This window comes from Schistocerca gregaria, chromosome 2, assembly GCF_023897955.1.
Source record: "Schistocerca gregaria isolate iqSchGreg1 chromosome 2, iqSchGreg1.2, whole genome shotgun sequence".
NCBI classification, from domain to species: domain Eukaryota; kingdom Metazoa; phylum Arthropoda; class Insecta; order Orthoptera; family Acrididae; genus Schistocerca; species Schistocerca gregaria.
Genome location: NC_064921.1, coordinates 400,336,868 through 400,364,365, shown reverse-complemented (window position 1 = coordinate 400,364,365; position 27,498 = coordinate 400,336,868). Strand labels below are relative to the sequence as shown.

The window sequence follows — 27,498 nt, the reverse complement described above, 5'->3', positions numbered from 1 at the left end:
CAATCTATGAAGATACTGTCACAATCTATGAAGATACTGTCTATGTTCACACTGTTGTTTCCCTGAACTCTAGCTGGAAAGTATACTGTCTGTACCAGGTTGTTAGATTCGAGTACATCCATTTATATTTTTTTTTTCCCTTAGAGAATAAGTCAAAGTTTATATTGAAAGCCCCAAGCTTCTGTCTTAAGAACCAAGGCTAGTACAGTGTTAAGTCTGGTGAGGAAAACTCTACAATTTGAACTAGGGGATTGGTAGAGATCTATGGTGAAAAGTTTTCTCCTAAAAATTCAAACTCCTCTGCACAACCTTCAAATATTTGGTCTTTACAATGTTTTGCTATGTTCACCCTCTTGAATGAAGCAATACATTTGTGATAAATTGCCACTTCCCTCTTCTGTAATGAAATTATTACATAGAAATCAGATAAGATGTACACCTTCAGAGGAGGCCTTAGTACTTTTTTGGTACATAAATGGTGATCTGAGATACAAATGTCATTGTCAAGATCTACTGCCAATTCAAACATGAGGTAGGTAGTTACAAACTAACTTTATGATTTAATTATTTATTTGAATCCGTTTTACAGAACAAACAATAAGAGTTTTACATAATTTCTATATTTTACAATACATTTTGGATAGCAGATGGAAAAGAGTTTTGATTCCTCTATCACAAGGAGGAGAGTAATTTGTCTAGGTTAGTTCGTACATTAACTTACCTACACACCTATGACCAAGTGGGCCAAATATGTTGAAATCACTGAGTGGAAGATTGAATTTATGCAGGGCATATCTCAATGTTGTTCAGAGGATCTGAGCAAATTTTAGTTATGTCTGGGATGTACTAAACAAAAGATAGTGGGCACACAGCAGTATAATGTCTCAATGGAGAACTCCTGCCATATATCACTGACATAATTTTGAAAAGACTGTAGTGAAAGATATCATTAATAAGCTTGCAGTTATATGTGGATCAAACGACAAGGTTACTTTGTATTAAACAACAGTCGTTACTAGCATCTTCATGACGAAAAGCTTTATTTCCCCCTCTTCTCTTGACACTCACAAACTTTTGTTTTCCACTTCTCACTGTTAAGTCTTGGACTGAAATGTAGAGTACCACATTCAAACATTGCCCAGTACCACTATGTGTTAAAGAAATGCCTTTACTTCTGTTATAGTGGGTGGTAGCAGTCTTTGGACAAATTGTGCAACTTTTTTTGTTCTAGAAACAGATGGTACAGCACTTCTTTAGTATTGTCACTGGTTCTCGATAGTGGACTAGGACATCCCTTAACCGCATTATATTTACTCATTAATTTCAGAGCATTTAAACTGACAAATATTTATGATCAAAAACAGTCTTGATCACAAATTATTTATTCTGGTGACCGAGTTCGACTACAACTGTGGTCAACTTCAGACCAATGAGTTTGAACCTCCTACTGGTGGTAAACCACTGCGAGTAATGATTTACCACCAGGAGGAGGTTCTAACTCATTGGTCTGAAGATGATCACAGTTGTGGTCAAAACTGGTCACCGTAAAAAATATTTTTTGATCAAGATAGTTTTTGATAGTAAATATTTGTAATAATATTGATCACTGTATACTCTCACAATATATTCAAAAGTAATTTAAACTGACATTTGTCTTCACCGGGACCTACACATGATTTTAACTGAAGCACCAAAGAAACTGGTATAGGAAGGCGTGTTCAAAAACAGAGATATGTAAACAGGCAGTATACGGCACTGTGGTCGGCAACACATAAGACAACACGTGTGTGGAAAAGTTGTTCGATCAGTTACTGTGGTTACAATGGCGGGTTATCAAGATTTAACTGAGTCTGAACATGGTATTATAGTCAGCGCACGAAGGATGGAACACAGCATCTCCGAGGTAGTGATGAAGTGAGGATTTTCCTGTGCGACCACTTCACAAGTGTACGATAAAACCTCAAATCTCTGACATCGCTGCGACTGGAAAAAGATCCTGCAAGAACGAGACCAATGACACCGGAAGAGAATCGTTCAACATGACACAGGTGCAACCCTTCTGTAAATTGCTGCAGATTTCAGTGCTGGGCCATCAATGAGCGTCAGCATGCAAACCATTCAATGAAATACCACCAATATGGGCTTTCGGAGCCAAATGCCCACTCGTGTATCCTTGATGTCTGCACGACACAAAGCTTTATGCCTCGCCTGGGCCCGTCCACACCGACATTGGACTGTTGATGACTGGAAACATGTTGCCTGATCGGATGGTCTCGTTTCAAATTGTATTGAGCAGATGGATGTGTATGGGTATGGAGACAACCTCATGAACCCATGGACCCAGCATGTCAGCAGGGGACTCTTGAAGTTGGTGGACATTGTGTAGTGGTGTGGGCATGTGCAGTTGGAGTGATATGGGACCCCTGATACATCTAGATACAACTCTGACAGGTGACACATATGTAGTCATCATGTCTGATCACCTGCATGCAGTGAAGTCCACTGTGTATTCTGACGAACTTGACAATTCCAGTAGAATAATGTGATATCCCACACATCCAAAATTGCTACAGTGTGGCTCCAGGAACACCAAACTCCCCAGACATGAACATTATTGAGCTTATCTGGGATACCTTGCAACTTGCTGTTCAGAAGAGATCTCCACCCACTCTTACTCTTACAGATTTATGGACAGCCCTGCAGCATTCATGGTGTTAATTCTCTCCAGCACTACTTCAGACATTAGTTGAGTCTATACCACATCGTGTTGCACCACTTCTGCATGCTCACAGAGGCCCTACACGATATTAGGCACATGGACCAGTTTCTTTGGCTCTTCAGTGTAAATCCCTTCTTGGATTCTTTTTGCAAATGGATGGCTCTAGTTCAGACTTGATTCAATGTCTTATTACATGTACTGTACAATTTATACTACTGATTTCCAACTTTTTGTGTGTTCATGTTAATAAAACCAGCTGACAACTGCCTAACACTACATCTTCTTGACAGTACAAAAATACAGTATTTTTCTGAAGCGTTTTGATATATATAGATATGTGTATATGCACTAGTATAATATAGTTTAAAACATGATACACTGATATCTATGCATTACTTTCATTTACACAAATGAAAAATCAACACCACAAAACATTATCTTGAAACTGCTAACTTATACACATCACATTCTTTACATCCCTGCCACATTAATGAGGAAATTATGTTATCAATATTTACAGTACTTAACATACATCTTACAGAGAATTTACAAAATGTGTATGCATTGAACAATGACTATTATGCGTACTTGTATACAATAAAAATACATGTATACAATAAAAATTTATTGCTTTCCATTCTTGGCGTAAGTTACTAAATAAATAAGAGGAAAAGGGATAACTTAAATCTAAACAGACTCTGTAGCTTTGCTCTTACTAAATAACGCAAGGAACACAACTATTTGAATAGTCTTACCAAATTTTTTGTCTTTGACATGCATTAATTGGAGAGCTCACTAATAGAGATTTTTACCTGGTATCGTAAATAGCTTATTTCGCTATCATCAAACAAACGCTTGCAAATAATGAAGTACTTTATCATAGTTTGTATAATTCCCTTTGTATTAATAATCACCCAGCAATTATGTAAATAATGAAACTGTTATTTTCTTACTTGTACAATAAATGTTGAAACACCGACATTTGTACCAACTTCACATTACTTTCTCTCATAGGAAATTATATGCTTTGTTGTGAACTTTATCTCTCTAACACCTACTTCACATGGTCCTTCCCTACCTAGTGATCTTCCTCCCTGGATGTTGATCTCTACCTCTCGGATGGGTCCATAAATACACTCATTCGTATCAAGCACACATATACCAACAGTACCTCCTCTTTGACAATTGTCACCTGTTCCATGACAAAAAGTCTCTTTCACACAGCCTTGCCACCCACAGATGCTGCATCTGCAGTCCAAAGCACGAGCTGTCAAAATATACCGATAACCTCAACAGAGAATATCCTATCCAGCATATCCATAAACAGATCTCCTGTGCCATCTCCTCTACTGACACCAGTAGTCCTACTAACCAGCTACTAACAAGGGCTCCTCTAATCAGCCATTATCACCCTGGCCTTGAAACGCTCAACCACATACTTCACCAGAGTTTTGACTACCTCTCATTGTGCCTTGACACAACAAAACACTACCCACATTAGCCAAATTAGTGCCAGAACCCACCCACCCTATAGAATATCCAGAATATTCTTGTCCCTATTCCAGTCCTGCACCCCATGCATCATTCACTTGTGACTGATGCAGGTGCAAGACCTGCCCCATACAATTATCCACCATCTCCTAGAGCAGTCCAGTCACAGGCATCTCTTACCCAATCAAAGGGAGGGCCATGTGTGAAAATAGCCATGTTATATATCAGTGATGCTGCAATAACTGTACAGCATCTATGTGGGCATGACAAGTATGAAACTGCCCACTTGTATGAATGGCAACTGGCAAATTGTTGCAAAATGCAAACTTGACCAGCCAGTTGAGTTGCCAAATATGCTGTACACCGTAATACAAATGACTTCAAAAGCTGCTTCACTACACGGTCCATCTGAAGACTTCCTTCTAGCGCAAGTTTCCCTGAGCTACACATAAGAGAATTCTCTCTCCAGCTTAACCTATGCTCTTGCATTCCCCTGACCTAAACTTCCAGCAGTTTGTTTCCCACTGTCTCACATTACCTTTCCCCTTCTCTCTGCTGCCCACACTATCCCTTCCTAATCCAGATTGTGTACAGCCTCCCCCTCCCCCCCCCCCCCCCCCACTCTTCCCCTCCCTGATGTGGTCTCTCTCTCTCTCTCTCTCTCTCTCTCTCTCTCTCTCCCACTGCACCTCTTCCCCCCTCCTTTCCATCCCTCTCCCTTACTCTCCCCTTCCTATCTCTCTGTTCATCACTACTCTCCCCTTCCTATCTCTCTGTTCATCACTACCTTCCTCTCTTTTTCTCACCCCCCCCCCCCCCCCCCTTATTCCTCTTATTTCCTGCCCTCTGAACTCCTTCACATTGTTGCACAGCCACTGAGTCATGTAAGAAGAGACTTACTTCACACTACCCCTTCCATGACTCATGTGTCTTTCCTTACCCACTCACCCCACACCCATCTATTCAGGCAACCACAGTCAGTAATAGATAATCAATAATACATCTTACTGCTCCTGTGGGCAGATTGTGTGTGTGTGTGTGTGTGTGTGTGTGTGTGTGTGTGTGTGTGAGCTCAAAAGCTAGAGTCAACTATCTTTTATCACCTGTTTCTGTGCGCCACACACTACTCCTCTATAGGTAAGTAGTTGTTTTTCCTTTATTTTATATATAGATGTACATATTAGATAACTAAAGTAAATTATCTCACTTGAAGGATCCTCAAGCTGTGAGGGCACACACACACCTAACTGGGGAACAACTACTGTAACGGAATCAGGAATCACCCTTTATTTAAAAATATTTTCATGCTCCTTTTCCAAAATAAATTATACATGAACAAAGGAAAATCCAGGATGGAATGAAATACAATAAATTATACTTGGAAATATATGACAGTGATGTAACAACCTCTGGTTGTCAAAGCACGCATATGAATCGCCATATTAAAGTGGCATAGCGGTTAAAATAGAATGGACTCACATACGTGAAGTGTGTGATTCAGTTTAGGTATTCAATTGTTTCTCCGAATCAGTTGATTTTAAGGTGAGTGTCTCCTGAGAACAAAGCCATAGTAAATTTTCTTCTTCACCCCTGTACAACCCAAATTTTTGCTCCATGTCTAATGATCTGCTTGTGCATAGTAAGCATACAAATTGCTACATTTAATTTCAGTTGATTAAAACTTTGGATTACTTCACTGGTACATGTGGTAGGACTGCCTACAAACTTGGATATAATTGGTACACAGACCACATTTTATAATCATACAATCTAATTTCATTAGATAAAAATTTTGGTAGCAATCTCACATGAGCATGCAGGCATACTAATATTTAATTATAATGTGCAAATATAAGACAGTAAGCAATCTTATTGTTGATTTCAGAGACACCCATCTACTAATGTCTTGGTGATAACCAGATCATCAAATTATGAGAAGAATATGAAGTAACATGATATATAAATGAAAGTACTGTGTATTCACACTATTTCTTGTGAAGTAGACCACAGCAACTGATACTTTTCATTGTATCAACAACTTCCAATAACACAATATTCCTTTACAAGTACATATGTGAGCAAATTTATGTTAACATAAAAATTAACCTAATTACAGAAGCTCATTGTTGTCATAAATGTTGCCTTCCAATTCAAACTACTGGTAGGATTACACAAACAAAATGAGATTCTTATACTGAGTTTAGTATCACTGACTTTAAAATTTCATGAAATTCCATAATAAGATTCATGCAGGTCAATTATTTACATTATTTTATGGAGAAATGTAATACATAAGCCAGAAATGGGGATGAAATAACAGAATTGTACAAGTAGGTTGTGTGAAGAATCTTATCACAAAGAACATAAATGTTTACTTTACAATACTGGCCAGTGAAATGGAACAACATACTATATGAAAACAAATGCCAAACAAGCACATGTATTACAGTGAGCTGCAATGAAGAAAAACAGTCTTACATACCTGAATTTACAGTGTAACGTGTTTTTGCACTCATACAATATGCCTCAATCACTCGAAGTATTAATGCATCCTCCTCAAAAGTCTTCTCACCTTAAAAGAGAATCTATAGTTCTTAAATTGACAGTGGATTCTACAAAAATAACAATTAAACCAATTTAATATATTTCTATTTTAAAAGCTGTTTTATTTAGTACATCTATAAATTCTGAACTGTTTTCTCAAAAATTAATAGCCTAAACTCACTGTGTTTTCTGGTGTTGTGAGCAGGCTTCTTGCTGCTGTCATCACGACCAAGACCTAAACATGGACGAATGGGAGGGGAAGGCCGAAGACAAGACATGCTCCATCCCTTGCTGTTAGCTGGGCGGAACACCAGCTTTGCGTTTGTTTGTGGTGTGCTGACTCTTGGCGATAACGGACCTGTCAGAGCACTCTTCTGTAAGAAAAACAGAATTATTTTACTCAAAGAAGCACTTTTGTAACACTCTGAGTGTCAGTCATGGGGATAGAAAGGCCACATGGTTTTACTGAAATACAGGACAACTAAAAATAAAATATAGTGATTACAAAAAGCTATAACTATTTACTCATATTTGCCAAACCATTGGTGAAGAGCATATATGAGCTCATTAAATTTGACTATAAAGGTTATGAATCAATGCACACACAAATTTTATTTATTGGTTATCCTGGTTTCAACTCTATAGTCATTTCCAATAGACCCATGAAGTAAGAAAAAATATGCAAAAACACACTTGTCAACGTTATATTAACGAAGTCAGTAGACACCTAACTACACTACATAAATTAAATAAGGTACCATAACGTTTTTTGGCTGATGGCTGCATCAGAACGTAGGAGTGAGCACACACACATCAAACTGTATTAACGGAAAGAGATTTTCACTCTGCAGCAGAGTATGTGTTGATATGAAACTTCCTGACAGATGAAAACTGTGTGCTGGACCGAGAGTCAAACTCGGGACACCTTTGCCTTTCGCAGCCAAGTGCTCTACCACCTGAGCTACCCAAGCATGACTCACACCCTGTCCTCACAGCTTTACTTCTGCCAGTACCTCATCTCCTACCTTCCAAACTTTACAGAAGCTCTCTTGTGAACCTTGCAAGGTTCGCAGAAGAGCTTCAGTAATGTTTGGACGGTAGGAGACGATGTACTGGCAGAAGTAAAACTGTGAGGACAGGGCGTGAGTCATGCTTGGGTAGCTCAGGTGGTAGAGCACTTGCCTGCGAAAGGCAAAGGTCCCGAGTTAGAGTCTCGGTTCGGCACACAGTTTTAATCTGCCAGGAAGTTTCAAACTTGTAAAGACACATCTAGCTGTACAAGGACTTTCACTGGCTAACTCCACTCAGTCCTCTAGTGTTTTTTGTTTATGACAATACCAAAATGGCTAAAAAGTCAACACCCAATCAACAGAATTGATGTGAGTACTGATAGATAACTTTTATAGTCAAATATAACTACTTAATAGAAAAGAATTACAGAGAAAGTGAATGCAGTTTAAAAATTATTTTTTACAAACTTGTAGGTGTTCTATACACCTCCCCTCGATGGCGCAGATGACAGCTATGTGATAAGCCATTTCACGCCATATATTCTGAATCATAAACGAAGTCTAATGCAACCACATTAAAACTGCACATTTTGGGTTCTGGAATTGTTTTTGGCAAAAAAGGCCAAGGAACAAGGTCTCTCACATAACCCTATAAAAGGATATCCATCGGTGTTAAGTCCACATGTGACCAAAACCAAAACATAGCATCATTATGTCCACCATAACTTATCCAATGATTAAAAAGATTTGATTTAAAATTGTGTGTACATTTGTACTCCAATGTGGGAGTGGTCTGTTCTATTGGAAGACGAAATCTGTGAAATCAGTATCACGTTGTGGCACCAGCCACTACTCAAGCATGCCCAGACAAATGTTTCACTTAAGACACAGAACTCAGCACCTATGTATCGCTGAGCATGTGTCAATGACCGATTCAATGCTCTTGCACAATGATCAAAATTTTGAACTTTCTTTTACATTATCTGTAATCCTCACCAATGTGTCATTACGTATTAAAGAGTTATAGCACCTATCTTCTCTCAGATAGTCTCTAGAAAGAATATTTCACTCTGCAGCAGCTGTGTGCTAATTTGAAACTTCTTGGCATATTAAAACTGTGCACCTGAACAGGACTCGAACCTGGAACTTTGCCTTTTGCAGGTAATGGTTGTACTGACTGGCTATGGACACACACATCATGGCCTATCCTCACAGTTTCACTTCTGCCAGTAGCTCTCTCCTACTTTCCAAATCTCACAGAAGCTGTGCTGTATACTTTGCTGGACACTCCACTGCAGAGAGGAAGACTCAACATGGAAACAATTCCCCTGTGCTCTGGTTAAGCCCTTTTCAGTGATATCCTTTCTTCCGGGGGTAATAGTCCTGTAAGTTATGCAGGAGAGCTTCTGTTAAGTTTGAGAAGTAGGAGAATGGTACTGGCAAAAGTGAAGCTGTTAAGGCAGATCTGGGTCATGCCTGAATAGTGCAGTCAGTAGGAACATTGTGCACAAAATGCAAGGTTTCAGGTTGAAATCCTGGTTTGGCACACAGTTTTAATCTCTGTCAGGAAGTTGCTTAGATGTAATGGACACAGAATTACCCACTAAAATAAAACAAAAGCAATATTCACAGATTTACTTCACTAGTGTCTGAAAGTTACTTATAAAGAGCATATTTTCTCCATAGATCATCCCACTCCGAAGAAAGAGCTAGGGTTGGTGGAGGGAGGGAGGGAATTGGAAGAGTCCAGTATTTTGTCATGCCACTGTATCACAAGACATGATATGTAGCATTCAGGGCTAGAAAATTCACTGGTCAGTCCATGGGATGGATATCTTGTTATGTTAGCCCGAAATTTACATACCAGAGGAGCTTAATGTGTGTGAGCATTAACATCTGAGAAGAGACAATCTGGAGCAACTGAAAATCTGAAAAGTCAGATACATGACTGCACTGACATATATTTGTACAGCTATGTGTTAACAGTATTCTTCAAACTATCAATGAAATTACAAAGCTATGCACAATCTTTCTACATTTTGCTCCCTCATAACATAAAAAAACTACCACCATCATAATGGTCTCTTGACTATATGAACCACCTATTGCCCCGCAGATGAATGTGCAACAAGAATCAATCAGCAAACTGAAGTGAGATTCATCTGTGAAGATCCAATCTCAATACAACTGACAAATTACACTTTGTTGGACAGTGAATGCTACCAAGACTTTGCCCTATATTTCACCTTCTTCAAGGTCTGAAATAAAGGCCCAAAATGTTGACTTTCTGACACTAAGTAACAAATTTTATGAAGCACCTACAGTGATAATAAAGAATCTGCTGTATAAGAGACGTTATTGGTAAAATGTACTGCTTTTTACAGCTTTCAGTCATTTGCTTATTCAAAACAAGAAGTATTGCTTCTCTTCAAACATATCACAATGCCAGTTTTAATAGTCATTTGCTTATTCAAAACAAGAAGTATTGATTCTCTCCAAACATATCACAATGTCAGTTTTAATAGAAATACATGTAACCTTGTTGTCATTTACCAAGGTTGTTTATATTTTCCTAATGACGACTAAGTTTTGTACAGTAGTGTATGTCCTAATTCTTCTGATGACGCTGCTAATTATGAAATTTTTACACAATTGTAACCTTGCCCTGTAAAGATCAAGAACACAGAGATAAAGGGAGGGAGGGAGGGAGGGAGGGAGGGAGGGAGGGAGGGAGGGAGGGAGGGAGAACAAGAAGAAAGGTAAGTCTGTTGTGCTGATTACTTTGTATGCAGAATTCTATGTGACACAATTCAATTTTCTGTCATATATACTAGACAGCAAGACCATCACCATTCTAAGGACACAGGAGGAAGGAATGACAATCAACATAGAAATTGAAGCCACTGAACATTACCAAAATAAACTTAAAACATTACCACATATTTCACACACATTTCTTTAAGTGAATATCTGCAGTAGTGTCCTTTTCTAGTAAGATATGTGAATATTTGACTTTTTCACTGTGTTTCAAGATGGATCATGTCATTTGAAAATCAGAAGCTAGCGAGAATGAAGGCGGGCAGAGTGAAGGGGGCTGGTTGGGAAGTGGCAGCTAAAAGGAAGATTGGGGGCAGGAGGACATGGTGTAACAGTTGTGTTGTCTCAGAAACAGGTTCCAGCTGCCAGTCCTGAGTGCAGCAGACTTTACACATGATCAAGAACACAAGGAACATCACTAATTTCAGGAAAAAGAAAGTGCTGCTGCCCGGTAGTGGTCATGCTGGAGGTGCAGGACCTCAGTTAAAATAGTCAGAAACAAAGCATCAGGTCACCAGCATTTTCAGGCCAAGTGCAGAGTCAAGAGATCAAGGACTTCGGGCCTTTATGTAAGGATTTCACTACAAATGATCAAGTAGTGATAGCAGGTGGGACAGGAAACATTGGACAGGGATAGGGAATATGGCATAGGTTGAGACATGAAAAAAATATCCTCCTTAACTGGTGCACAAATTTGTTTCTAATTGAGCAATTCTCTTGTCATGATCAGCCTCAGCTTAGTTGTGCAGTATATAAAGTGACTGTGGAGCTGGGAATGGTGGGAATGGTGCAGATGACTGCTGACCAGATACAGACTGCAATGATGCTGGTGGGTCTATTGTGGTATGGGATTTTTCTGGGTATGAAATGTACCTCAATAAGGCTGGGAAGCAAAGGCTGGTTGAGCAAATTAGTGAGGGAATAGGAAGTGGATATGGAGTTGTTCATCATCAAATTTCTGTTGTTACAGAGGGAGAAATTAGGCTTTGAATAGACCATAACAGGCACAACTGCTGTGGAATTGTCTCAATCAGTCTGGAGAGCCATGAAAAGCAACAGGTCTCAGAAGAAAGAATGTACCATATTCAATTGTAATCAGAAAAAATATCACTACCTTGTCAAAATACGACATTTTGAGAACGATAGCTGTAGTACAGCTATAAAACTTATAATAAAAATGAAACTTTTAACAATCATTGGGCTGAATACCAAATAAATTTACAAAGAATTATCACTCCATCAAAATATGCAGGCTATTAAAAATAACTATAGCAACCTGAAGTTGAATTACATTCTTTCAACAGCGAAACGGTATGCATTACAGAGCAATGATACAGAGACACTGAAATACAGCACATATTACTATCAAAATTCAACAGAGGAAAATCTAGGATGGACTGTAACAATATTATGAAAATATAGCGGAGATGCAGAGTTGCAGATAGGCACAACAAAAAGACTGTCAGAAAATGAGCTTTCGACCAACAAGGCCTTTTTCAGAGATAGAACACACACACACACACACACACACACACACACACACACACACACACAGAGCCTCTGGCTGCTGAGGTCACACACATTACTGTCATCATATAAAGGGCAAGTTGCTATGGTAGAAAGGGTAAAGGACCAAGTACGTCAATCAGACATGGGATAAAGTTTAAAGTTAGACACGGTCTCATCATAATTGATGTAATTAAAAAAGTTCCAAGTTTCAGTCACTGAAATTCATAATAAGTTAATCATTTTGTGTATACTGCTTACTTGATGATAGTGTGGACATCTTTGTTAGCAAATTAACTAAAGTCCTGAAAAAGTATCAGGTTTCAAAACTAACAATCTTATGTGGGATGTAAACATACACAAAAGTGTTAATGATGAAATCAGTAACACACATTAAACATTTTGATACTTATCTAATGATACAAATGTAAACACTATTATAGGGTAACCAAAAAATTAGCACCAGTCTTAGACCGTACACATAAAAATATACACAGGGAAATTTGCACTTTACATACAGGTAAAATATCTCAAACTTTCATATCATTACTGTCACATAATAAAGCTAAAGGCACACTCAAAAATTCTCACAAAACAATAGGTCTACAAAAGAATTCTCTCTTACAACAAAATACATACTTTTTTCTACAGCAATGACAAACCAAACCTGGGAAGAAGTATACACACAAATAATTCAGATACAAATATTTCTACCCCCCCCCCCCCCCACCCTATGAACCATGGACCTTGCCGTTGGTAAGGCTTGGGTGCCTCAGCGATACAAATGGCCGTACCGTAGGTGCAACCACTCACGGAGGGGTATCTGTTGAGAGGCCAGACAAACACGTGGTTCCTGAAGAGGGGCAGCAGCCTTTTCAGTAGTTGCAGGAGCAACAGTCTGGATGATTGACTGATCTGGCCTTGCAACATTAACCAAAACGGCCTTGCTGTGCTGGTACTGCGAATGGCTGAAAGCAAGGGGAAACTACAGCCGTAATTTTTCCCGAGGACATGCAGCTTTACTGTATGATTAAATGATGATGGCGTCCTCTTGGGTAAAATATTCCGGAGGTAAAATAGTCCCCCATTCGGATCTCCGGACGGGGACTACTCAGGAGGACGTCGTTATCAGGAGAAAGAAAACTGGCATTCTACGGATCAGAGCGTGGAATGTCAGATCCCTTAATCGGGCAGGTAGGTTAGAAAATTTAAAAAGGGAAATGGATAGGTTAAAGTTAGATATAGTGGGAATTAGTGAAGTTCGGTGGCAGGAGGAACAAGACTTTTGCTCAGGTGAATACAGGTTATAAATACAAACTCAAATAGGGGTAATGCAGGAGTAGGTTTAATAGTGAATAAAAAAAATAGGAGTGCGGGTAAGCTACTACAAACAGCATAGTGAACGCATTATTGTGGCCAAGATAGACACAAAGCCCATGCCTACTACAGTAGTACAAGTTTATATGCCAACTAGCTCTGCAGATGATGGAGAAATTGATGAAATGTATGATGAGATAAAAGAAATCATTCAAGTAGTGAAGGGAGATGAAAATTTAATAGTCATGGGTGACTGGAAATCGTCAGTAGGAAAAGGGAGAGAAGGAAACATAGTAGGTTATTATGGATTGGGGCTAAGAAATGAAAGAGGAAGCCGTCTGGTAGAATTTTGCACAGAGCATAACTTAATCATAGCTAACACTTGGTTCAAGAATCATAAAAGAAGGTTGTATACATGGAAGAATCCTGGAGATACTAAAAGGTATCAGACAGATTATATAATGGTAAGACAGAGATTTAGGAATCAGGTTTTAAATTGTAGGACATTTCCAGGGGCAGATGTGGATTCTGACCACAATCTATTGGTTATGAACTGTAGATTAAAACTAAAGAAACTGCAAAAAGGTGTGAATTTTAGGAGATGGGACCTGGATAAAATGACTAAACCAGAGGTTGTACAGAGTTTCAGGGAGAGCATAAGGGAACAATTGACAGGAATGGGGGAAAGAAATACAGTAGAAGAGGAATGGGTAGCTTTGAGGGATGAAGTAGTGAAGGCAGCAGAGGATCAAGTAGGTAAAAAGACGAGGGCTAGTAGAAATCATTGGGTAACAGAAGAAATATTGACTTTAATTGATGAAAGGAGAAAATATAAAAATGCAGTAAATGAAGCAGGCAAAAAGGAACGCAAACGTCTCAAAAATGATATCGACAGGAAGTGCAAAATGGCTAAGCAGGGATGGCTAGAGGACAAATGTAAGGATGTAGAGGCTTATCTCACTAGGGGTAAGATAGACACTGCCTACAGGAAAATTAAAGAGACTTTTGGAGAGAAGAGAACCACGTGTATGAATATCAAGAGCTCAGATGGCAACCCAGTTCTAAGCAAAGAAGGGAAGGCAGAAAGGTGGAAGGAGTATATAGAAGGTTTATACAAGGGCGACGTACTTGAGGACAATATTATGGAAATGGAAGAGGATGTAGATGAAGACGAATTGGGAGATACAATACTGCGTGAAGAGTTTGACAGAGCACTGAAAGACCTGAGTCGAAACAAGGCCCTAGGAATAGACAACATTCCATTAGAACTACTGACGGCCTTGGGAGAGCCAGTCATGACAAAACTCTACCAGCTGGTGAGCAAGATGTATGAGACAGGCGAAATACCCTCAGACTTCAAGAAGAATATAATAATTCCAATCCCAAAGAAAGCAGGTGTTGACAGATGTGAAAATTACCGAACTATCAGTTTAATAAGCCACAGCTGCAAAATACTAACGCAAATTCTTTACAGACGAATGGAAAAACTGGTAGATGCGGACCTCGGGGAGGATCAGTTTGGATTTCGTAGAAATGTTGGAACACGTGAGGCAATACTGACCTTACGACTTATCTTAGAAGAAAGATTAAGAAAAGGCAAACGTATGTTTCTAGCATTTGTAGACTTAGAGAAAGCTTTTTGACAATGTTGACTGGAATACTCTCCTTCAAATTCTGAAGGTGGAAGGGGTAAAGTACAGGGGGTGAAAGGCTATTTACAATTTGTACAGAAACCACATGGCAGTTATAAGAGTCGAGGGGCACAAAAAGGAAGCAGTGGTTGGGAAGGGGGTGAGACACGGTTGTAGCCTATCCCCGATGTTATTCAATCTGTATATTGAGCAAGCAGTGAAGGAAACAAAAGAAAAGTTCGGAGTAGGTATTAAAATCCATGGAGAAGAAGTAAAAACTTTGAGGTTTGCCGATGACATTGTAATTCTGTCAGAGACGGCAAAGGACTTGGAAGAGCAGTTGAACGGAATGGACAGTGTCTTGAAAGGAGGATATAAGACGAACATCAACAAAAGCAAAACGAGGATAATGGAATGTAGTCAAATTAAATCGAGTGATGCTGAGGGAATTAGATTAGGAAATGAGACACTTAAAGTAGTAAAAGAGTTTTGCTATTTAGGAAGTAAAATAACTGATGATGGTCGAAGTAGAGAGGATATAAAATGTAGACTGGCAATGGCAAAGAAAGTGTTTCTGAAGAAGAGAAATTTGTTAACATTGAATATAGATTTATGTATCAGGAAGTCGTATCTGAAAGTATTTGTATGGAGTGTAGCCATGCATGGAAGTGAAACATGGACGATAACTAGTTTGGGCAAGAAGAGAATAGAAGCTTTCGAAATGTGGTGCTACAGAAGAATGCTGAAGATAAGGTGGATAGATCACGTAACTAATGAGGAGGTATTGAATAGGATTGGGGAGAAGAGAAGTTTGTGGCACAACTTGACTAGAAGAAGGGATCAGTTGGTAGGACATGTTTTGAGGCATCAAGGGATCACAAATTTAGCATTGGAGGGCAGCGTGGAGGGTAAAAATCGTAGAGGGAGACCCAGAGATGAATACACTAAGCAGATTCAGAAGGATGTAGGTTGCAGTAGGTACTGGGAGATGAAGAAGCTTGCACAGGATAGAGTAGCATGGAGAGCTGCATCAAACCAGTCTCAGGACTGAAGATAACAACAACAACAAATATTTCTACTTCTGTACAGTGTTCAAACTAAGTTTTAAGGGGGGAAAAAAACTAAACTGTCCGAACAGACCTTTGAAGGCCCAACGGTACCGACCAGCCACCTTGTTATCCTCAGCCCACAGTCGTCACTGGATGTGGATATGGAGAGGCATATGATCAACACACCTCTCTCCTGGCCGTATGTCAGTTTATGAGACTGGAGCCGCTACTTCTCAATCAAGTAGCTCCTCAGTTTGCCTCACAAAGGCTGAGTGCATACTGCTTGCCAACAACACTCGGCAGACCAGATGGTCACCCATCCAAGTGCTAGCCCAGCCCAACAACGCTTAACTTCAGTGATCTGATGCGAACCGCTGTTACCACTGCAGCAAGGCCATTGGCAAGTTTTGAGAAGACATTTTCAAAAGTGGTTACTTCAAGAACATCTAAGGAAAACAAATGCATAAGTGTATTTATGAGTGAAATACTTCAACATATTTAAATATCTCCATTCTTTACAAAAACAGTGTACTAACCAAAGTTCCTAAATTGCCACCAAAATTACAAAAAGTTATACATGTGGGTAGTACTTGCTGAAAAAAATTTCATGACAATGAAAGTAATGTAGCAGGGGGTGGCATAAAACAGTAAACCAGAAAAGATAGTCACAAGTATAAAAACATACAGATTAAAGATGGAAGTACAGGATGAGTACAAAGTCTTGACCTGATTATAAAAATTTATAACAGAGTAAACGTTTGACAGAATAAGTTACATTTGATGCCATTACATAGGTTAGTGTTACTAGTTTTTTTAAGACTACTTACATTAGTAAACCTCAATGTTTGCTCCCTTGGTAGCTCGAAGAATGTCGAGGCGGTATTCCAGTTCCGCCAGGTGCTTCACAACAAGTTTTCTGTCACAGTACCCACAGCAGTTTGTATCCTAACCTTCAGTTCGTTGACATCAGCAACTGGTGTGACAAACGCTTTGTCCTTCATATAGCCCCAGAAAAAAAGTCAAGAGGGAAGTAATGTCTGTATCGGTGGATTGGAAGGAATGGTCCAACACCCTGGCCACCCCGCTCTCCAGACATTATGCCCATTGACTTTATTTACTGGGGCTATACCAAGGACAGAGTCTTAATCACACCAGTTGCTGATGTTGACGAACTGAAGGCTAGGATACAAGCTGCTGTGGATATTGTGGCACAACACGTTACAAAACAACTGGTGGGAACTGGAATACCGCCTCGACATTCCCCGAGCTACCAAGGGAGCAAATGTTGAGTTTTGCTAACGTAAATGGTCTTAAAAAAAAAACTAGTAACACTAACCTATGTAATGGCATCAAGTGTAAATTATTATCTCAAATGGATCTTCTGTAATAAATTGTTATAATCAGGGCAAAACTTTGTGCTTGCCCTGGAGATTAACATAAAATTCACACAAACTAGCAAATTTTGTAAATGACTTTCTGAAACTTGTGAAAAAGTGGAACAATATTTCCCTAAAGCAGATGTAGATGAAGTACATTGCAAAAATGTGGTGTTTCCCTGCAACAGTGCTTGAAATCAGGAAGACAATCTGAAAACTAAAAACTAAGAAACCGGCAGGCCTAGATGTGGTGCCAATCTCTGTTCTGAAGGCATGTGTAGATAGCTATTCAATCATGTTGTACACAGCAAAGACATAGCCGCCTTCCTCCAGATTCCTAACATGGAAACACTTTAACCACCAGCCCCTCCAACAATAGAACCTTTGATGTCTCATTTCATACCTCCATCCAACTGTGACCCCTCTTCAGTCTCACCTAACCATCTCCTGGTTTATGGTTACATTCAAGAATTACTTATTTCCAAATGGCCCATACCTCATCCCCCTTTCCAATAGCTCAAACCTCTCAAAGGAGGAAACAATAGTCATACACAACCTTAATATCTCAATCTGATCATCCTCCCTGGTAGACACAGTTTCCACTACTGGCAGATAACCATGGTGATTACCCAACAGAAGGTACCTGCCAGCTTCACCATGGTGATCCCACCCTGTAAGTCCAATGTAGCCTCCAATTCCTACTCCACTCTTTACACCCATTTCAGAACCTCTATCCTAAATCTATCTCCCTCTTCACGCTAATTTCCCACCCACCTTCTAGATGTTTTCCAAAATTCATAAACCTAATCATTCTGGACATTCCATTGTAGCTAATTACTGTTCTCCTGTGGAATGAATCTCTACTCTTGTTGACCAATACCTCCAACCCACTGCCTGCAGCCATTGCCATGCCATTATTGTGAAGTCCCACATTTGTCACTATTGATGCTCTGTCTTCATACACTATCATCCCCCTTGGTCACTGAACACTACCTCTCCTAACTCCCTACAGACTACAAACCCATTACCTCATTTATTATACACTTTACAAACTACATCCTTACCCACTCCTATGAAGGGAAGATATACAAAATCTCTGCTGCACAGCCATGGGCACTTGCATGACACCCTCCTATGTCAAGCTGTTTACAGGCCATAAAGGGGAAACCTTCCTAGCTACCTAAAACACTAAACCCCTTGTCTGGTTCAGGTTCTTTAGAGACATCTTCATGATCTGGATCCTAAGCATAGACACACTGCCCTTTTTCCTGGACATCCGCAACACCATCTCATCCACACACTTCATCTGGTCCTCCTCAGCTCAACCTTTCACCTTGCTGGATTTGATCTCCACCTTTGCTGGTTCAAAAAGCTATGAACAGTATCTGCCGACCTCTTCTACACTAAGAAATTTCTCCCCCAAGTGCTGCAAAGCAGCAACTCCCTCATTCAGTAATATCACCCATGACTGGAATAATTTAACTATATTGTTCACCAGACCAACAACAACTTATGATCATGTCCAGAAATGAGGAAAATCTTACTCACAATCCTCGTACCCCTCCTAAAACAGTTTTCAGCCACCGAAGAAAACTACAAAATATCCTGGTCCATTCTTATTCCACGCCTACTTGCAACCCAGTGTTACATGGGTCAAAACCCTGTGAAAGGGTAAAATGTTCTTAAACAATAACCGTAATCGAATTTACATGAACAGCACTAGTGAAGGGCAATGCATGGTATGAAACAATAATACGTGCATAATCTCATTCACTGAATATATTCACACTTATATCATCTTTTTTTTTTTTTATTTAAGACAACCAGATAATATGTTGCACATCCCGAAGCTAAAACTATTACAGTTAAATTTCTAGACAATGGTATGAGAAAACACACCCCTTCACCACATGGAGATAGCATTAAATAAGTTGTTCATGTATTTCCCTACATTGCTTTGCCTGACTCTTCTCTCTCTCTCTCTCTCTCTCTCACACACACACACACACACACACACACACACACACACACACACACACACACAACCCTCCTCTACACTTGGTGAGAATGAGAGAGATAGCGCAGTGGTTAGCACACTGGACTCGCATTTAGGAGGATGATGGTACAAATCCCGCAACCAGCCATCCTGATTTAGGTTTTCAGTGATTTCCCTAAATAGCTCCAGGCAAATACCGGGATGGCTCCTTTGAAAGAGCACAGCCAACTTCCTTCCCCGCCCTTCCCTAATCCAATGAGAACAATGACCTTACTGTTTGGCCTTTTCCCCCCACACAACCCAACCCTCTACATGGTGAGTGGATGTCTTTCTTCTTGTATTTTTGTATCCTACTGAAAAATTACCATTATGAACTCTGCATATTTTTTTTTTTTTTGTGTAGAATATTTAGTACTGCTAAACCAGGCACGACACACTGAGAAAAATAAAACAAAAAGCATCTGAAAAACTGGCTGAATATTGGATATTTAGTAAAACAAAATAACTAAACTCATATGCACAAAATTAATTTAGCTTCATGTTAACAACATAGTTAGAAATAGAAGCAATAAAAGTCACAACAAACAGGACACTCAGCTGAGCATGTCAAGGTTTCAGCACTACGTATGGGGCAGTGCAAATTCTGCATTGTTAACAGTGACTGAAACATTGTGTTAAGTTTTCTCCCTTACAGAAGAGCTTTGCTTCTCATTCAATGGATGAGTTACTAGGAGTATTCTGTAAGTCTACCATTAATGATGATGAATTATACAGGAAGGGTAGCCCTATGAAACAAGCATGCATGTGATTCAGATGTATAAGAACACACATGCGGCATTAAGAATCATCCCTTGCCTGTTTGTGTAGGAGCAGGAGTGGAATCTCTCACTGCGGAAGCAGGGAGTTTGGTCTTGAGCCACCAATGGGCATACATTCCTGAACGGTAGATCCCACTGCCTGCTGTTGCAGGTTGGTTTCCAGTGCCCTCCCACAACTGTGCAGCTGGAACGGGTGGCTGGTCCTTGCTAGCAGATGTGATGGAAGTAACAGAATCACACAATCCAGTTAGCAGCTTCTCTGACGTTGGAGACGGTTGTGCAGAAGTGCGTGGTGTGGAACCAAATGGTGATGTACACATGCATTGTGCCTCATAGTTGAAGTCTTCCAACTCAGCACTTTCCCTTGGTGTTGGTGATGCATCAGGATGGAAGGATTCAACACTTCTTGTACAGGAATATCTCTGTTCATTTTCAGTAACTATATTAGATAAATCTGGCGATGTTAATGTTGAATTCCCTGCAATGTCTGCCAGCCCAGAATCAGAAGACCGTGAACTTGATGGTATATCTGAACAGCACTGACAGTTCGTGGCTTTACTCTTAAATTTATCTGCCGATATTCTGGGCTTAATGGTTACATACTGGTAAGAACGGTAACGGCCACGGCCACGATTATCATGCTGAGAAAAAGACCTACATGAATCCAATGGTTGAGTGGTTTTTTCTGGAATTGTTCTAATGGAAGTCCTCTCTCCACGATTGAGTTTCACTTTAGATTTTGATACAAAAGGCAAACTACAAACTGTACTTGTACTTTCAGCACTTTTATCACTAGAGGCACTGTTTTGTTGCTGAAAATTTGGATGGCACTTTGGGTGAGAGTCTTCAGTTTTTTGCCCCTCACCATATAATAATCCTGCTAGCACTGAAGATGGTACAGGGATTGTTTTTGCTGGAAGATCAAGAGTGGAGGAATGTGTTGTAGGAGGGGAATCACAGTTTCTCAATTTTATTGGCAGTGACTGTGTCGAAAGTTTCTTTGACTGTAGTAGAGCTGTAGTACAACACTCAAAAGTTGCTTCTGTCTTTACATTTGGAAACTGAGGCTCGAAGGCAGAAACTGAATGAGAACAATTACATTCCCTCGGCTGAACTGTCACTGGCATACTATTTCTGGAAAGTTCTACATTTAACTGGTCTCTGGATAATGTGTCCTCACACTCACTTATGTTTGTAAGATCTTCACAGACACCACATGGGAAAGTCCTATGCAAAGAGTTCCTTTCAAAGCTGGATTCAGCAGATGATGATATTTTGTATTTGTTTTCTTGATCTTCACACAATTTAAGTTGTTTGTTAGTTGTGTTTATAACGTCATAATTTTCTAATGTGGAGAAGGCAGCACCCATGTGCTTAGGAGAACACTTTTGCTGAGAAACAAATTCTGAAATACGGTGACACTGAGGAACTCTACCGTAAGAGAATTCACCACAATTAGCAAGACAGACAGAGTTACTATAATACTTTATATGGCTAGCTGCACTTGAAGCTGTATCATTATCACTCTGATCACTTTCAATATCAATGGCATCTTGTCTTTCTAAAACACTAGTCATTCGAGATTCAGGCCTGCTTTCAACTTCTAGACAATAAATAATAGAATCATCACTTTCAGATTCTTCTTCATATTCACTCTGCAGCAGTACCTTATGTGCCACATCACAATTTCCTGAGTTTTCACTTTTGGGGAAGATCACACATTCTGCTCTATGACTATGCCGTATTTTCACACCTATTATTTTGGCAGCAGCAGTGAATTCAGAGTACAACAAATGTTTCAGTAGTTTTCTTGTAATAATACCATGCTGTATAAGTTCAGCAAATAAAGACGTCAGATTGGAATAGGGAGAAAGTGGTGCAACACTTACATGGGGAGGTGGTAATGGTTGTGGCTTGCTGGGAGGTGGTGATGTTGGAGGTGGTGATGAAACCGATGATTTTGTAACTTTCCGAATCTGTTGCTTTAAATGATCCACCCATTGTGTCTGATCATCTCTTGTCTGACAAACAGCTACTATTCGCTCAATCATTGGACCTGAAATGGAAAACATCGCAATAAATTAACAGTAAATTTTATGATAAAAGAAGTAATTACAAGTCTGCAATATAGCTACTTATTCACGATTAGTTTATTTAATACTATCATCATCTCATCATCATAATCATTTAAACCAGCTCACCTTAACAAGCAGCATGACTTTATTATACTGACTATAAAGTAATAGTATTGTCAAAACAATTCTAACAAAACAGAGTCATATTGTAGCTTCTTGGTGATCAAATCATCTACTCTCAAATACTTGGAAGCTTTGAAGCACCACCCATGGTATCCGTAGCTCGTAACTACTTAAATAACATCAAAGCCACAAAGAGAATCTGCTGCCTGAATGAAAACCATGTATTGAGTACCAAAGTCCCTGAAGTTCATAAATATCAAGTCAATGGTAATACTATGATGTAAATAATATAATGTGATCTGTGTGGTCCTTTTATAATCAAATCCACTGGAGGAAATTATAAAGCATCATAGCTATTATGGTCAACTGATGTCTTTAAACCAATATATATATGATGTCGTATGATTTTCTATATGATTAGACTTGGAGCACTCAACTCAGATTTAGGATGACAGGTGAAAAGAGTGTCCGGTAGAGTCTTGTCAATCAACAATCCCAGCATTTGCCTGCAGTGAATTAGAGTAACCACAGAAGCAATAAAAACGCCAAGCTGGAGCATTCACAAATCAAACCCTCCAAACTACAAGTCTAGTGATGACTATTGTGCCAACTTGCGTAGTCAGTAACCTATGAGTTTAATCTAATGGTTTGCATATTCCAGAGATGTCTCATTACAGATGTATTACGAAGTTCTGCTATATTACAGTCAATTTTTAATCCAAGAGAAGCATATGGAACAAGTACCTAGGTTCTCATGAAAAACATGCATTTTGCACAATGGTGTTTATTAGATATACACATCACAGTAAATGAACACTGTAGAATGTAGTACACTTTTCACTGCGGCACAGATATGCTCAAAAGAATACAAACAGTACCATCTGGTGGAGGTCAAAACTTGGCAACAAGTAAGTTGTATGGATGAACTCTGACAAATGTTGTCACTCCAGTCAATGTGAAGCATGTTCACTAATTCATCTTGATGAACTGTAAGAGTAACAGTGTGTAATACAGAGCATAAGTGGAAATCAGTGTTGGCACAATCATTAATAAGAAAAGTCTGTCTGTGAGTGACTTGCCAGATGAAAACTGATCAGATGTGGACAAACATGCCTCTTTGTAAATAGCTACTAACTCCAGAATAGTTCTTCTAGTCTGTTGTGGAATGTGTACCATGTTGAAACTTCCTCACAGTTTAAAACTGTGTGACAAACCAAAATTCAAACCCAAAACCTAGCTTTCCCAGACAATAATCTTACCGACAGCTTCAATTCTGAGACTACCTCCACCCTCCACTCCAAATTTCACAGGAGCTTTCCTGCTTACCTTGCTGAGCTAGTACTCCAGTAAGAATCAATTTAATTTTAAAGAACAGCAGCTTATTGTTGTACCAATGGCAAGTGAGTGAATTATTTAACTCCTGAGATGAGACAATGTAGCACGGCACAGTAGAGTATATACTGCCCAATATTTACGAAAATCAAATGAGAGCAGAGTTTTATGAAGTTATTGTGACATGTAAGGTGATATAATACTTGGAGGCTGTGTTGCAGGAAAGGACAACAATCATAGTTGATTATTATTCCACACTGTTTACAGGTGGCACATGTAAATGACATATGTAAAAAAGACCTGGGATGCTGCTTGAAGACAGCAGCTCTTCACACAGTATTGTATTTAGTACCTCTGCCACAAATTCCTTACAGCAAAGAGTGTGCACCAGTATCAACCATTTGGATTCTTCAAAAAGTACATGAGGGGGTTGATATTCCAGCTATGTCAAGCACTACAGACCAATGTCTTGAAATTGTTATGTACGCCCAAGTGTTTTCATGTCAAAGATAAGGGCATGTTTTTAAGGAAAACACTGTAGATAACTGACCTAGTATTTCAATTTCCATCTGACTGACACAGTTTAAGTCAACCATCATTGAAGTCTGATAAAAACTAACAACCTCTCTTTTATATTTGACTTTCTAGAATAACAAATTTTAAATGCTACAAAGGTACAGTGTCAACTATATTACTTATTTGGCCAACATTTTGTCATTGTTGAATGATTTAGAACTTCCTTAAAATACTCATTCCCTATTCATTGTATTTTCATACAAATACAATCTTTCTTTCTTCAATTTGTTTTGACAAAATTTTGTGATCATCAGCTAGCCTGTTTTCTTCTATTTTATGCATGACAATTTCCTTCGCCATAAAGTTTGGTCACTGGATATAAACTGTGATACGGGTGCACTGCACCAATGCTCTGCCAATGTGCTCCAAAGATTCAAAACTTACTGAACTGATCTGGCAATGACCTGGAAAGTATGCATGTACACAAATTTATTTACAACCATGTCAGAACTAAGTATCACTCCACTTAAGAAATGTCATAATTTTAATGAACACATTAGTAATCTCATAACTATAACACACATTTGCCAACCTGGCAGAAATATAGGGTGTTATGGTGTAGTAACTATGGCTATTTCAATTCTTTCTGAGCTATTTCTTTGTTGGAGAAATTATTCTACGTCTTAAATCATAGGGATAAACTACACCAGAGTGTTTTGTATATTGTCTTAAAATATAACCTAGGAGTTTTGATGTCAAAGTGAATTGGGTATTGTAATGATAAAAATTAAGTTGAATCCTAAGTTTCTGGGAAAATGTGTCTGAATAGAAGAAGGAACAATAACAACAAAGAAAGGTGTAAATGATAATACAAATTGTTTGTCAATAAAGTGTTCTTGTAGTTATAAATAAGTAAATTGAAATAGCTGAAACTTACCTGAAATTTCAAAAGCATTTTTATATGTATCTGTATCATCAAGTTTATTAACATTTATCCCAGTCAATGGCAGTTTTCCCTGCATAAAGAATGAAAACAAATCTGAATTAAGGATATACTATGATGAATCACTAAATATGAATCTAATTTCCATCATAAAAATTTCTCCTTACCAAACAGTAATAATCACATTAACAAATCAAACTGTCAGACTACGAGACATCACTTTCATGACTCATGAACTATTGCCTTAATTTTAATTTATATCAAACAAAATTTATCAAGCCTTCAATTCTACACACACACACACACACACACACACACACACACACAAATCATCTTGTGATTCTAGCAGCCAAAGAATTCTGCACTGGCTTCCTCATAAAAATGTATTTGCTTAACCCTCCCATTACCAAGCTTTTTCACACCTCTATTTTACCAAGCGGGGTATTTGGATTACCCCGAAAGAGTTTTGTGTTTTATTGTTATATTTGTTCTCAGATTTCATTGTTTCCATTGAATGGGTTTATTTAGTATTGAAAAACAGCTTTCCAGGTTATTAGAAGTATTTAATCAGATCACAGATACAAACTACACATTTTTTTAAATATATCTTTCACCCCCACACACAAATCATCTTGTGATTGTAGCAGCCAAAGTATTCTGCACTAGCTTCCTCATATATATATAAAATAGAAAGAAACTTCCACATGGGAAAAATATATTAAAAACAAAGATTCCAAGACTTACCAAGCGGGAAAGCGCCGGCAGACAGGCACATGAACAAAACACACAAACACACACACAGAATTACTAGCTTTCGCAACCGATGGTTGCTTCTTCAGGAAGGAGAGGGAAAGACGAAAGGATGTGGGTTTTTTCCCCTAAGGGAAGTCTTTCCGCTCCCGGGATTGGAACGACTCCTTACCCTCTCCCTTAAAACCCACATCCTTTCGTCTTTCCCTCTCCTTCCCTCTTTCCTGACGAAGCAACTGCCAGTTGCGAAAGCTCATAATTCTGTGTGTGTGTTTGTGTGTTTTGTTCATGTGCCTGTCTGCCGGCGCTTTCCCGCTTGCCCGCTTGGTAAGTCTTGGAATCTTTGTTTTTAATATATTTTTCCCATGTGGAAGTTTCTGTTTTATTTACATCGTCATATATATAGAAAGAAACGAAGACACCAAGAGTGTCTTTCCGCCGTCCACCTAACCTTCGTAACCTCTTGGTTCATCCCTATGAAATCCCCAAACCACCTTCCCTACCCTCTGGCTCCTACCCTTGCAACCGCCCCCGGTGTAAAACCTGTCCTATGCACCCTCCCACCACCACCTACTCCAGTCCTGTAACCCGGAAGGTGTACACGATCAAAGGGAGAGCCACATGTGAAAGCACCCACGTGATTTACCAACTGACCTGCCTGCACTGTGATGCTTTCTATGTGGGAATGACCAGCAACAAACTGTCCATTCGCATGAATGGACACAGGCAGACAGTGTTTGTTGGTAATGAGGATCACCCTGTGGCTAAACATGCCTTGATGCACGGCCAGCACATCTTGGCACAGTGTTACACCGTCCGAGTTATCTGGATACTTCCCACCAACACCAACCTATCCGAACTCCGGAGATGGGAACTCGCCCTTCAGTATATCCTCTCTTCTCGATATCCGCCAGGCCTCAACCTCCGCTAATTTCAAGTTGCCGCCGCTCATACCTCACCTGTCTTTCAACAACTTCTTTGCCTCTGTACTTCCGCCTCGACTGACATCTCTGCCCTTAACTCTTTGCCTTTAAATATGTCTGCTTGTGTCTGTGTATGTGCGGATGGATATGTGTGTGTGTGTGCGAGTGTACACCTGTCCTTTTTTTCCCCTAAGGGAAGTCTTTCCGCTCCCGGGATTAGAATGACTCCTTACCCTCTCCCTTAAAACCCACATCCTTTCATTTTTCCCTCTCCTTCCCTCTTTCCTGACGAAGCAACTGCCAGTTGCGAAAGCTCGTAATTCTGTGTGTGTGTTTGTGTGTTTTGTTCATGTGCCTGTCTGCCGGCGCTTTCCCGCTTGGTAAGTCTTGGAATCTTTGTTTTTAATATATTTTTCCCATGTGGAAGTTTCTTTCTGTTTTATTTACATCGTTATATATATATATATATATATATATATATATATATATATATATATATATATATATATATATATATATATATATATATTTTCCAAGACTTACCAAGCGGGAAAGATGATGT

The 27,498-nt window shown here is 39.2% G+C and overlaps 1 protein-coding gene across 7 annotated transcripts in view; it reads right to left on the bottom strand.

Annotated features, from left to right (window-relative positions):
• Nucleotides 1-27,498, bottom strand: part of LOC126322393 (rho guanine nucleotide exchange factor 7) — a 136,980-nt gene that overhangs the window by 36,732 nt on the left and 72,750 nt on the right. For all 7 annotated transcript variants that reach the window (XM_049994340.1, XM_049994349.1, XM_049994318.1 and 4 more), the window contains 4 exons: nt 25,258-25,336; nt 22,164-22,330; nt 6,936-7,128; nt 6,693-6,782 (listed from right to left, as the gene is read on the bottom strand). In XM_049994340.1, the coding sequence (XP_049850297.1) occupies nt 6,693-6,782; nt 6,936-7,128; nt 22,164-22,330; nt 25,258-25,336 (529 nt within the window). The remainder of the gene's footprint in view (nt 1-6,692; nt 6,783-6,935; nt 7,129-22,163; nt 22,331-25,257; nt 25,337-27,498) is intronic.